Source organism: Miscanthus floridulus, chromosome 5, assembly GCF_019320115.1.
Source record: "Miscanthus floridulus cultivar M001 chromosome 5, ASM1932011v1, whole genome shotgun sequence".
Classification (NCBI taxonomy): Eukaryota; Viridiplantae; Streptophyta; class Magnoliopsida; order Poales; family Poaceae; genus Miscanthus; species Miscanthus floridulus.
This window is the reverse complement of record NC_089584.1, coordinates 114000284-114012915: the sequence shown is the minus strand read 5'-3', so window position 1 is coordinate 114012915 and position 12632 is coordinate 114000284. Positions and strand designations below refer to the sequence as shown.

At 46.7% G+C, this 12632-nt stretch overlaps 1 protein-coding gene and 1 pseudogene across 1 annotated transcript; one reads left to right on the top strand and one right to left on the bottom strand.

Annotated features, from left to right (window-relative positions):
• Nucleotides 1-5293: 5293 nt before the first annotated feature.
• On the bottom strand, nucleotides 5294-9260 carry LOC136453122 (uncharacterized). Its single transcript, XM_066453696.1, has 5 exons — nucleotides 8753-9260; nucleotides 6817-6912; nucleotides 6653-6727; nucleotides 6458-6566; nucleotides 5294-5509 (listed from the first exon to the last, which is right to left on the bottom strand). Exons 1-5 carry the CDS (start codon nucleotides 8846-8848, stop codon nucleotides 5466-5468), a joined length of 420 nt encoding a protein of 139 aa, XP_066309793.1. The 5' UTR covers nucleotides 8849-9260; the 3' UTR covers nucleotides 5294-5465.
• On the top strand, nucleotides 8980-10991 carry LOC136455149 (pathogenesis-related thaumatin-like protein 3.3; annotated as a pseudogene).
• The last annotated feature ends 1641 nt before the right edge of the window (nucleotides 10992-12632 follow it).

The window sequence follows — 12632 nt, the reverse complement described above, 5'->3', positions numbered from 1 at the left end:
TCACTGCCATCAGCCATCACAAGAGGATGTTGTTGCTGTGGAGTACAACTGAGCAAATAAAGAAGAAAGCACAACACTGTAAACCATCAAAACAAGAATAGGGTAGCCACCTCAAGTTTGTTTTATGCATCATAGGCCTTTAAATCCCATAGTTACCACCAGAGGCATAAACAACAAAAAAAGGCAACTAGTTATCAAATAAAAAGTAGCCAACAGAGGCTACAAATAAGTTTCTTACAATACCAAGTTCAGCCCAACAGCCAAGGGCTCAAATGTTCCCAAATCCTTGCCTATTGTTAGCCACCCTCCTAGGCAAACTACACCATTAAGGTCAAGTGTCAAAAGAACAAGCAGACTGCACAAAAGGTCCTGTTGTCAAAAGAAGAGAGAGTGGGTGAGGGGGGGTGGAGGAACTATACATCTCTACAGTCAACCCCCTCCTAGCCTTCTAGCCCTTCATGTGTAGTGGAACTACACATAGTAGTTTTTGGCCAGGAAGGTCCTAAGCCAAAGGGCCCTGTGGGCATCACTCATGTTTACAAAGCCCCTGCCTTGGGCCTTGTTGTCCAGGAGGAAGGTGTAGGCAACAATAAGTGCCTCCTCACTAAAGCCAGGCATCTCCATCACAGCAAGGTACAGATTGGCATCAACATGGGCAGGTCCAGTCTCCCTAAGAGCATTGGCCACATTGTTCACAGCATCTGACATGTTAGTCAACATGAGCATCTCCTCCTCAGAGAAGTTCCCTCTCTTCCTCTTTGGGCCAGCAGCTGAGGAGGTAGGAAGCAGTTCTGTGGCCTTGCTATCCCCTCCCTGTTCACTAGGAACTGTGGTGTGGGTCAAAGGAGGACCATCAGCCTTGGCACCAACACTGTCAGCCTGGTTCTGCCCTAAGGCTTCACTAGACCCAAGTGCAAACTTGCCTGTGGCCATGGCATTAGCAAAGATAGCCTCCATCTCAGTGTAGAACCTAATAGGGCAGTTAAGAAACTCTGCATCTTTAGGATGGTCCTGCAGAGTTGGGCAAATATAGTTTAAGAAAGGAAAATGTAGGTAGTCAAGGCAAAGACGAGATCAAACTGCTACCTTGCAGTGGCCAAGGTAGTGCTCTTGCTCAAGCATGATAGCATGAGCCTGGTCATCCCAAAGAGCAGCACTAAGGTCCTTCAACTTGCTCACCCTAGCCCATTTCTGCCTCCACTTCCTCAAGTGGTTGTACACTTGAGTTGGGCTAACAACCTCCCCACAGAATTGCTTGAGGGCTTTGGCCACAGAATTCACATCTTTGTCCTTGAAAACCTTCTCAGGCCTGCTACCATCACTAACAAGGGCAGCCATCCTCCTTAGCACAAAGCCAGAGGTGGTGTTGGTCCACCTCATTGCCCTCACAGCCCCATTCCCAGCTACAGGAACAGCAACATCAATAGGGTTTGCTGCACCTGGAGCAGCACCAGCACCAGCACCAGCTACAACAGGGGCAGCAGCACTAGCACCAGCACCAGCTACAACAGGGGCAGAACCACCATTGATGAGCTGCTCCATCACTGAAGTACCAGCAACAGAGTCTTGGTCCAGATGGGCTAGGGGCAGGTTGGTTGGATCAGCAGAAGTAGTGAAACCTTCCTCATCAGGAACTACTTCATCAATGCCAAAACCTAGGATCCAGTTATGCAAAATGGCACAGGCAACTACAAGCTTCACTTGTGTCCTATACTTGTGGAAGGGTTTGTTGTCCAAGATCCTAAACCTGCCCTTCAGTGCACCTATAGCCCTCTCCACAGTCACTCTAAGTGATGAGTGCCTAAGGTTGTAGAGCTCCCTTGCATTGGTGGGCCTGTTCCTTGGGCCATACTCAGACAAATGGTACCTAACCCCCCTGTAGGGAGGTAGGAAACCATTTTTGCATGCATACCCAGCATCTACCAAGAACATTTTACCTACACAAGACATCTACTGTGAGAGTGTGTGTTAATAGGCCATGGAATATGTAATTAGTGTTGGTGTGCAATTACCTTCTGGCAAACTCAAGCCATCTTCCCTGGCTACAGCATCTGCCAAAATAGTTGCATCATGGGCAGAGCCCTCCCAGCCAGCCAGGACATAAGTGAATTTCAGATCACAATTCACAACTACCATCACATTTTGGGTGGGATCCTTTTTCTTACCCCTAAAAGCTTGTTGCATGCGCCTAGGAACCCTTGCTAGGAAATGAGTGCCATCTATAAAGCCAATGACATCCTAAAAAGCATGGGTCAGTCATTGCAATAGGTCTAATGTAACTAATGAACCTAGGGTATACAATTACCTTAAAATATGGATTCCATGTATGGCTTCCAAGAATCTTTGGGTGAGTGGTAGTGCTAGCTGGCTTTATCATTTCATTCCTAAGCTCACCCACAGCATACAACACCTGATGGAAGTGCTTGTGGACAGTTTGGATGGACCTCCTAAAGGACTGGTGGACAACCCTAAATCTTTGGTTGTGCCCTACAACATGTAAAAACATGGCAACCTGCTCTTCTACTGACACCCCCTCCCTATCAGTGACAAGACTCCTCTCTCTAAAAGTTCTCACTAACTTAAAAAAAGCAACTCTCTTCATCCTAATCATAGAAATACACTCTGAATCAGTGGAATTGTATATCATTCTCAGTGTTCTCTGTCTATGCTGTTCATTTTCATCCCTAATCAGGGCCAGTGCTATAGGATTAGGCAGTGGGGTTTCAGGTTCAGGGGTTTTCCTTTTTAGCCTAGTGGATACAAAGGTAACCATAACAATAGTCAAGGCAGCTGCCTTCCTACACAGCATGTCACGGCTCAAAGACAGATCCATCTACAAGCATGTAAAAATGTAACATGATTTCAGTTAATGAGCCCTGCTAGGCATCAACATGACTGTGAAATGAATGCATGCCAACAAAAGCACGGCTGCATCTTTATGTGATGCCTCCCAGTACTATGTGGACAACATCATTGACCAATGATGGAACAAAAAACTCAGATCAAGAATAGCAAAGTACAAGTAACACTAACAACTGCATCAAACAGTTATGAACAGCAAGGTACAATACAAATCTGAAACAGATCAACAACCCTAACAGATCACGAGCCCAACAGATCAAGAACAGCAAGGTACAAGTAACCCTAATAGGAGCATGAAGCAGTTATAACAAGTATGAAACCCTAACAGATCATGAACAGCAACGAACAAGAAACCCTAATAGGTTCGAGAAGCACCACAAAAAAGAAGATTAGGGGTCAATTTTACCTTGGCTCGGGGTCCAAACAACAGAGAGGAGGCAGATCTGGAAGTAGAGGATGCAGATCGGGAAAAAGACGAAGCAGATGCGGACGGAGAAGAAGAGGAACACCGCTGCCACGGAGTCCCAGCAGCAGCCGGAGCGGGGAAGCGGCGAAGAAACTCAGCGCCGGTGACCTAACCCACAACCAGCCGGAGGTCGTCGCCGCCGCCGCCACGCACCACAACTCACCGCCGGTCTCTCACGAGGGAGGTGGAAGAGCAAGCACCGAGTGGAAGAAGGAGAGAGTGGAGAGTGGGAACCCGTATATAAAGGCCGGCGAAATCGCCGCCATTTCGCTTCGCGCGCGGCGGCCAGAGCGGGAGCGGAGAGCGGGGACGCGCGCGAAGACGTTTCCCCTTCCCGCCAGAGCCCGCGCGAGCCACCCCGCCGCCGCCCAAAATCACCCGCGTGCGTCGCAGACGAGCGTGGCTCGGAAGAAACGAGGGTTTCGGTCGTTTCCAGAGAGCCAGGCGGAGAGGTCGAGTGTTGCTCTGCGAAGCCAGGCTCCCTTGCGGGCCATCGACGACAAACATGACAACTTGCAGCCCACGGGCGCAGCCGGGCCTCCGGGCCAAGGTCGCAAACGCGCCCTAAGTGACTAGGCGTCAGGACTTCCGACCTGAGTCAGGATTTCCGACTGTCGGGAGTTCCGACTTTCGTCGGGACTTCCGACACCAAAAGTCTCGAAAAGATATTCTATGTGCTCGTGAAGTGCTAGAGTGTCTCTCTTTTGATTTTATTTTTATGCTTTAGCACTCTATCTTCCTCAGACCAACTAAGTTTGCATCCATCTTTATAGTGCGGCGGATCCTAAACTCAAAACAAAATATAAAATCCTTGGAGAGCGATTTGAGTTCATTCGCCTTTACAACTTCAAGAATTGAGGGATACCATTTCATATTTATCAACTCTTTGAGTCTTTCATAGGACTAATAGCTGCGACATATCTTATTAAGATCATATTAGTCCCTAATTTGGATGTCATCAATACACCAAAGCCCACATAGGGGGCAAATGCACTTTCAATAGTCGTATATGGATTTGACATACTACCTAAGAGAAGCTACGAGATAGGGTAGGGTGAAGGTACACTATGGTTATAGGGGGTGCACATGCCCCCCCCCCAATGCAAAATCAATGAGTTTGGTTAAAATTTCACTACATATGCACCCTATGAGACATGTCTATATGCACCCATAAGGCAAGTGCACCCCCTTAAATTTGCTCAGCTCCGCCACTGGATGCCACCTAATAACTACCTAAGAGCAAGTTCGTGGCCAAGTGAAGTACGAAGCTTTTGCTTCAATTATCCGTCTCTCTTTCGCAGGAGCTTTTAAGCACCAAATGGCGGATCTTAGCCAGAGCTTTGAGGATTCCAGTTTATGTTTTGTTAGTAGAAACTATAATAGGTTTGCTCATGAGTGCGCTAAATTGGTTTCTCGTGGCAATCCGATGGATGAGTGGCTTATAGCTCCACCAGACTTACAAGTTATCATTGATGATGATTGTAATCTTGCTCATGGCTAATATAAAGCTCCAGTTAATCTCAAGAAGGAAAAAAAGACCACCCATAAGCAATAAAAAACATTACTCTCTCTCCATCTCTCTTTCTTGATGTTGTAATTATTATTGCATTGTGTAGTAGTATTAGCTATTGTATTGGCCAGCTCGCCGGTTCTTCTCATTTATCTTTCGTTTTTATAATCATGCATGTTATATTATGTGGTTGTGGAACATGTAAAGTATGCCAATAAAAAACCATCCTAGTTTTTTTTATCATAAAACTATCCTAGTTAGTGATATGCAAAGAACAAGGAAGTGGCTAAATTATGGCCGGCCATAATTTGCCTTATTGCACGGCCTTTCCTTTTGATAAAAGTGCAATTATTCTGTTCCTTTTTCGGCAAGGATACTAATTAGCGTTTGTTTTTTGTGGGATGCGGCCAGGATCAGAAACTGACCACACATTTGCACATCTATACGTTCACAAAAAAAAAGGCAATTAAGGCCTAGACGTATGCTTTTAGGTACTACATATATACGTTCACAAAAGGCAATGTTTTCCGAAAAAAGAACACATCTCAGAAAAGATTACATTTGCATCTGCGGTTTTTCAAAAAGCAGAACACTATACATCTAGTCCCACACATTTGCACATCTTCTCTATACTGGCCTGCATCTTGCTTCTCTGTACATGGCCTGCATTCCTGCGTGTTAAAAAAAAGATAATATGTGTCAAAAATTTCTTGCTGGTAGGAGATAAAAAAAAAAGATGCTTATGTTCCAGGAGTTTCTATTGGTGATGAGCAGGTTGCTGCTAGCAATGCTGTAGTGGATTTATTTTTTCTAGGCAATTTAAGTGTCATTCATTAGGCAACAATGTCTTCCTAATTAGACAATTTTTGTATTCTAAAAAGCAAGTATAGTGTCTGTGTTCATTTGCAACCTATAGCCCCACCCCCAACCCCCGGTTTATTTGCATAAATACATATCAAACAGAGGCAGGGTGATGATGTCAATAGCTAGTTTTTGTACAAAAGGCAGACTAGTTCAATGGCTGAACAGAAAGGATCATCATAACAGTAAAAAAACAAGGAAAAAGAAGGACCATTAGTAACGTGATCATGGCAAATACCAAAAATGCTGTTAAATAAATACTAGAGCCAAGTTTGTAGGTACTGATTAAACAATATTAGGATTGTAGGGGCCTCGGCCCCTCAAGTTTCGTAAAAAACAATATTAGGATCCATATCAAGTCAGTCCTAAAATTATTAGTGTGGATAAACATGCATGTTCAAGAGTACTTTGCCTAAGTAGTAACAGGTCTTTTACTTGATTAAGATAGTGGTTTTTCCTAATTGAGATAGTACTTTGCCTAATTCATGGAAGATTATTGCCTATAATAAATCATATTTTGCCTATATTAAATCATATTATTGCCTGATTAATAGAAGATTATTGCCTAATCGTAAACAAGGACTATCGGTAACGTGATCAGAAAGCTGTAGAAATATATGCATTCATGTTCACTAGATGAATGCCTTGTTCCTCAGCGAACTAGGATGACATGCTATTGCTGTTCTTGACCACAGCTTCCCTCTAGCAGAACAACGCCCCAACGATATTTATTTAGAAGTGGCAATCGATGGACTAACCTGGAGCAGCTGCAGGTGGTACTGCCTCTGTCCCTACTGGATCACGGAGATGAGCCTCATGACAACATAGAAACGGAAGCAAGATCCCGCTCACCCGCAGCAAGTATACCTTCCATTCCAAGCCAAGGAAGAAATTTAGATTTCCGTGCAAATCGAAGAAGCATTCATTCATTCAAGTGGAGTAGGACTACTCACTGTGAGAAGGCTGAAGGCGAACTGGTTGGCCGCTCCAACCGTCACCAGGTGCCTCCGCAGCAGGACGATCGTGAACTGCAGGGACAAGAAGCAGAACGCCCAAGTTCAGACAAAATGCAATGCAATGCAGGGTGAGTGTAATGTGATAAATAAATTTCACATACCTTGTGCCATGGATGAGCTTTGATATGACGAAATCCAAACACGGTGTAGTTTCGATTCGTACATTGGATTTCCTCATGTGTTGGAGTACCAAGAACCTGTCAGCAAAAAGCAAATCCATTCAATACATGGAAATAGAAAAACACTAGTTAGCACATTTCTTTAGAACTTATATAGTGCAGTCCGCAGAACAACCAAGTACTTTTATTATCTCAACAAGCTGATCCATAACACTGTCACCAGGGAAGATAGGCTGATAATTTTAACAAAAATATGTTTAGTTCTAAGTTTGTTGCCCAGATGGATACATAACCACAGGAAATCATTGGGAAAAGCAGAGAAGGGGAACTAATCCACAGGAAATTAGTGGGAAAAGCAGAGAAGCGAAACTAACCTGCAATCTAAGATCAGAAAAAACAGAGAGAGATTAGAGAAAGAATGATGTAAAAATTGCCTAATGTTTTGAATTATTTTGCCTTGATCTTGCCACAATATTGATGGGTCAGAGTACATTTAGTTGCTTATTCCCAATGAAGTTCAGTAACTAATCAATGCACATATACATTTAGTTGCTCTAAAATGCAGATTATTGACACCTCCATAAAACATAACACCACAACCAATTCAAGAATCACCGATCAACAGTCACTAGGCACTGCTCCAAACGTGGGAGAACACCAAAGAAATGGAGAATCAACGTCTCCAATTTTTATTCAAGGGACAGGACATATATTTTCTATGAAAAGCTGTGTAGTGGAGTATAGCAGTAAGTGAGCCCCAAAAGTGTGGCTGCAAGTGAGAAACTACCACTTATGTGCAAAGAGTTCAATACTAACAGCACCAAAGGACCCCATGGACCCAAGTTCTCCTTGATCCAAACCAGAAAGTCCTTTAAAATTTGCCAATGTAAACTTAAACCAATAAGTACCTGATGCAGAAGTTAAATTAATCTACATTTTAAGGTCCATAATCTTAAGATTTATAGGCAACAAGAAAGCGAGAAGGGAAGTACGAACTTCTCAAACTCTGGATTAACTTAGTAAATTGAAATATCACAACATTATGATGTAAACTAGGTAAAAAGAATAAAACTAATTGACAAAAATTCCTCAATCAAGATGAAAAATAGCAGAGCAGGTAATGCCGCGAGCTGGATGCAAGCAGCTGAGAGAGGTATATTTCAGGTATTAAGTTATGACCATCTTGAGGCAAATTAAAACGGAAAGCAGTATGCATCCTAACTGAATACTATAACAGGGAATAACAGTTGCTAAAGCCAGAACTAGATAATACCACAAGGATATATCCATAATAGAACAAGGCATGAAAGGATGACAAATTAAGCACTAGAATGGTCAGATGACAAAAATGATTCCATAGATAGATAGCTTTGCCAACAACTAATCCCGTGGTTCATGTATCTTGACCTACTATGACACGCAATAGTGGATGTGAGAAGCAATGGAGTACCGCTTGAAAGCTTCCTGCTAGACAGGAAATGTCTTTCAATTTGGGAATATACATGTATTCATGATATGTGTTACTTACAACCATGCTATGTCACAATGCATTGGCCCAGTCTTCCCAAAACAATACTACATTTCTGAAGACTGAAACATTCAAATGCACATTTGGCACAGCCCATCATTAGCTCCACTCGAATAGGAATTTCCGGCCGCATAGATAGCAACACGAAGTATAACCATGGCAGATTTGGGTACCGAGGGGAGGGAGGGGGAGCTAACCAACCACGAGAGCAAACGAACCTACATTTCAACAACCAGGATGACTGTTTTCCATACCTAACCACACCATGAATCTATAAGCAGCACAGATCATCCCAAACGCGTTTCCTCTGACAACACTCATCCTCCCAACATGGAGTCGCGAATGGGCCGATTTAGCTAGCGGCGGGGTGGAGAGTGGAGAAACCCGAACCTTCTCGACGGGGAGCATGAAAAGCGCGACAGCGACGGCGACGAGCAGGACGGCGGCGACGGCGAGGCGGACGGCCGAGGGCCACGAGAGCGCCATGGACGCGAGCAGCCTCCTACGCCAGGGCCTGAGCGGGCGTAGGGGTAGGACAGCCCGTTGTTGTTAACGAGCACGCCCATGTCGAGGCCTCGGATGGAGTCCTTGAAGGCCTCCATGCCGGCCGTCGGGAGATGGAAGGGGTAAGGGAGGGGGAGGTGGGTGGGGAGGGGTGGCCGCCGACGCCGGAGAGACGGCCGGCAGCTGCGGCGGTAACGGGGTGGTGGAGCTCGTCAGGGCTAGGGTTGTCGGCGAAACTAGATCTGGCTGCGGGGGAAGGAGGAGGAGTAGAGGAGGGGGAGGGGCCAGTGCCGGCGGCGAGGTGGAGCCCGTCAGGCTAGGGTTGGAGGCGGCGGGGTCAGGTGTGCGACTGAGAAATGGAGATGGCGATGGGAATGAAGTGGAGACGGGAAGGAAGTGGAGCAGTGCCGCCAAAAAAAAAAAAAAATAGTAGTATGACTTAATATTTTTTATTTATATTAAAAGGGAGATTATATAAAATTTTTGTCATATATACCTATTAATATCTTCTAGATAATATAATTATACAAAACACAACTAGATAATAAAATTATCGTATGAAAAAGACCGAGCCGGCCCCTCTAAGTATAATTCCTAACGACCGGCCCCCCTAAGTATAAATCCTGGCTCCGCCACTGGGTGCAGGCTGTGCCGAGCGAAAAACGCACAGCCGGTCGACAGGAAGTCTTTACCAAGGAACAAATGTCGGATGAAAAATGCACAGCCTGTTCGCTTGCTCGTAAACAATCGTAAATTTTCAGCTGGGAACAGTGTTTTTCTCTCACACCAAATCAGCCAGCAGTAAATAATCCACGATACGATACGGCCTCCCGAAGGTCGCCTACGGCTCCATACGCCGAAGTCTTCATGGACGAAGCCCATCCATGCGTACACTGCCGCCCTGACACGTTGATTTGGCCGTGCCTGCGTGCCGGACGGTGCAGGACACGCCTAACCGGCGCGGCGGCACCCTCTCACCGCACCGCTGGATCGGAAGAGCAAGCATTTCTGCACCCTCGACTGTAGACTCGAAGAGTTACCCCGTGTAATCTGGGGCGTAGACCTGTTGACCTGATCAATAGCTGTAGTACACCTCATCCACAGCATGCCAAACACGGACGCGTCATCTTGTGGAATTTGTTGGGAATTTTCCACACGCCACCACACCATGCATGCCATGCTACCAACCGGACGCACCGCATGCATCTATAAATACCCAGCAACACATGAACCTCCTCCTCCATGCTCACAAGTCACGGCACGCACACACACACACCTGGGCTTTAGAACTTGCTTGTGAGCAACAGACCGACAGTACGTGCACTACCGTGTGCACGGCTAGCAAATAATCAACCGTGGCGTCGTCTCTGGCCAAGTCATCGTCCTCAGTTCTCCTCCTCGCCGCCGTCGCCCTCTTCGCCGCCTCTGCGGCAGACGCGGCCACCTTCAACGTGATCAACCGCTGCAAGGACACGCTGTGGCCGGCGGCGCTCCCGGGCGGCGGCGCGCCCCTGGACCCGGGGAAGACGTGGACCGTGCAGGTCCCCGCGGGCACGGCGCACGTGCGGATGTGGGCGCGCACGGGGTGCACCTTCGACGGCAGCGGGCGCGGGACGTGCCAGACGGGCGACTGCGGCGGCGCGCAGGCGTGAACCGTGTCCGGGAGGCCCCAGTGCCCCGCCGCGCTCAAGGTGCCCGGCGGCTGCGCCAGCGCGTGCGAGAAGCTCGGCGGCGACACCTACTGCTGCCGGGGCCTGTACACGGACAAGTGCCCACCCACGGACTACTCCAGGTTCGTCAAGGGGTTGTGCCCGGACCCCTACAGCTACGCCAAGGACGACCAGACCAGCACCTTTCACCTGCCCACAGGGCTCCAACTAGGATATCGTGCTCTGCCCATGAGTACAGCTATCCCATTAGGCGTATTCGTTTGAAATTATTAACCGGTTTATCAGCTAGAATCTATAGTATTTTTCTCTCACAACAAAACAGTTTTAGCCGATTTATCAGCCGGCTTTAATATCGTACGTGAAGTAGCTAGTAAATAAAGTGCGTGTGTGTTTTACCCCACGAATAAGGCCTTACTTATTACTGGCCATCATTAGCAACATAACAGATGTTTGTTTATGAATAAAGGAACGATTGCAAAACAGCCCAAGGCCATGTTTAGTTGGCGGCGCCGCCTGAAATCATGAGGTACTATAGCGCACTGTAGCATTTCGTTTGTATTTGGTAATAATTATCCAATCGTTGACTAATTAGGCTCAAAACGTTCGTCTCGCAAAGTACAATCAAACTGTGCAATTAGTTTTTGATTTCGTCAACATTTAGTACTCCATGCATGTACCGCAAGTTTGATGTGACGGGGAATCTTCTTTTTGCATAGTGTCAAAGTTGGGAATTTGGTGGAACTAAACATGGCACAAGGTGCATGCTGTTGCTATCGCAGCTCTTCAAAAATCCATGCTTCGTACAGTACGTGATACGTACTGACTAACGCGTGGCATTCAATTCAGCCATCTAGCTATAGCTAATTACACGTGATGCTGACTTTGCCGAACACCCAGCGTCGACATATGCGTCCCTGGCGAGGCTGGTGATGCTTTGCTAGCTTGACTTCTTTGGCGTGGTTGAAGGTCTCGGCGGCGTCAGCATAGTAGCGGGGTGCGTAGCCCTGCGTGTCCGTGGCAGGCTCGACGCGATCCCAGAAGCCGTGGAGCTGCCTCCGCGACCGTGCCTGCTTCACTATCTTGTCGCCCTTCGCCTCCATGGTGTCCACGCCGCTGGGTCGGGTCGTACCCTCCGGGCTTCTCTTTCCTGCTGCTTCCAGCGCGCTGCTGCTCTGCTGGGTGCCGACCGGCTGCACGGCGCCGGGAGGCCGCGAGCTCCATGGCCATCCGCACGGTTTCCTCCGTGCGCCGGCGCCGGGAGGCCGCAGTCCCCATGACCGCCCGTTCGGCTTCGTTCGTGCGTGCGTGTGCACCTCGCCTGTTCGATCCGTACTTTTTTAATCAATAAACAATATTTTTTTCTTATAATAAATCAGCCAACAGTACTTTAAGCGAGCATGACACTTGTCTTATCGCTGAAACAGGTGGGCGATATCGTCGTGTCGGTGGTCGTCCACATTTATAGATGGATGAATTCGTGGATGGATCGGTCCTACCATAGCGTCACGTTCGGACTCCGGACTCCTCGCCTCCCCCGAGTACGGTGGATTAGAATTCTATTCGCATTCGTGTCGCAATAGGAAATAAATGTTGACATAAAAATATAAAATATTATGGGAACCAAGGGAATTGTTCCAAATAAATAAATAAATGATCCAAGTGAGAAATAATGTTGATAAAAATAGAATTTTTTCTAAAAGAAGCAAAACACTGGCCTAGCAAAAAATAAAATAAAATCATTCACGTGCCAATAAAGCGTGTAAGCGACAATAGTAAAAGAGGGAGTGGGAGGGGGAAAGAGAGGGTTGGATAGTTGGGACTTGGGATCATGGTCGTCTTCTTCACTAGTAAAAAATGGCTTCTATTTCCGGCTACCAACCCCCTTTATTTTCGGTTACGCAGTCGGGAATAGAAGTTTGGGAATAAAGGGTTAGTAGCCGGGAATAGAAGTGGACCTTTAGTCCCGGTTGGTAATACCAACCGGGACTAAAAAGGTAGCCACGCCAGCGCCTGGGCTGGTCCCTTTATTCCCGGTTGGTATTACCAACCGGAATTAAAGGGTCTTTTTTTTCTGTTTATTTCAATTGATTCTTTTT

Coding starts and splice junctions, on each gene's coding strand:
- LOC136453122 (XM_066453696.1), bottom strand. CDS start 8,848: ATGGCGCTCTCGTGGCCCTCGGCCGTCCGCCTCGCCGTCGCCGCCGTC. Junction 6,728..6,816: donor AAGCTCATCCATGGCACAAG/GTATGTGAAATT, acceptor TTGTCCCTGCAG/TTCACGATCGTCCTGCTGCG. Junction 5,510..6,457: donor ACCACCTGCAGCTGCTCCAG/GTTAGTCCATCG, acceptor TTTAACACGCAG/GAATGCAGGCCATGTACAGA.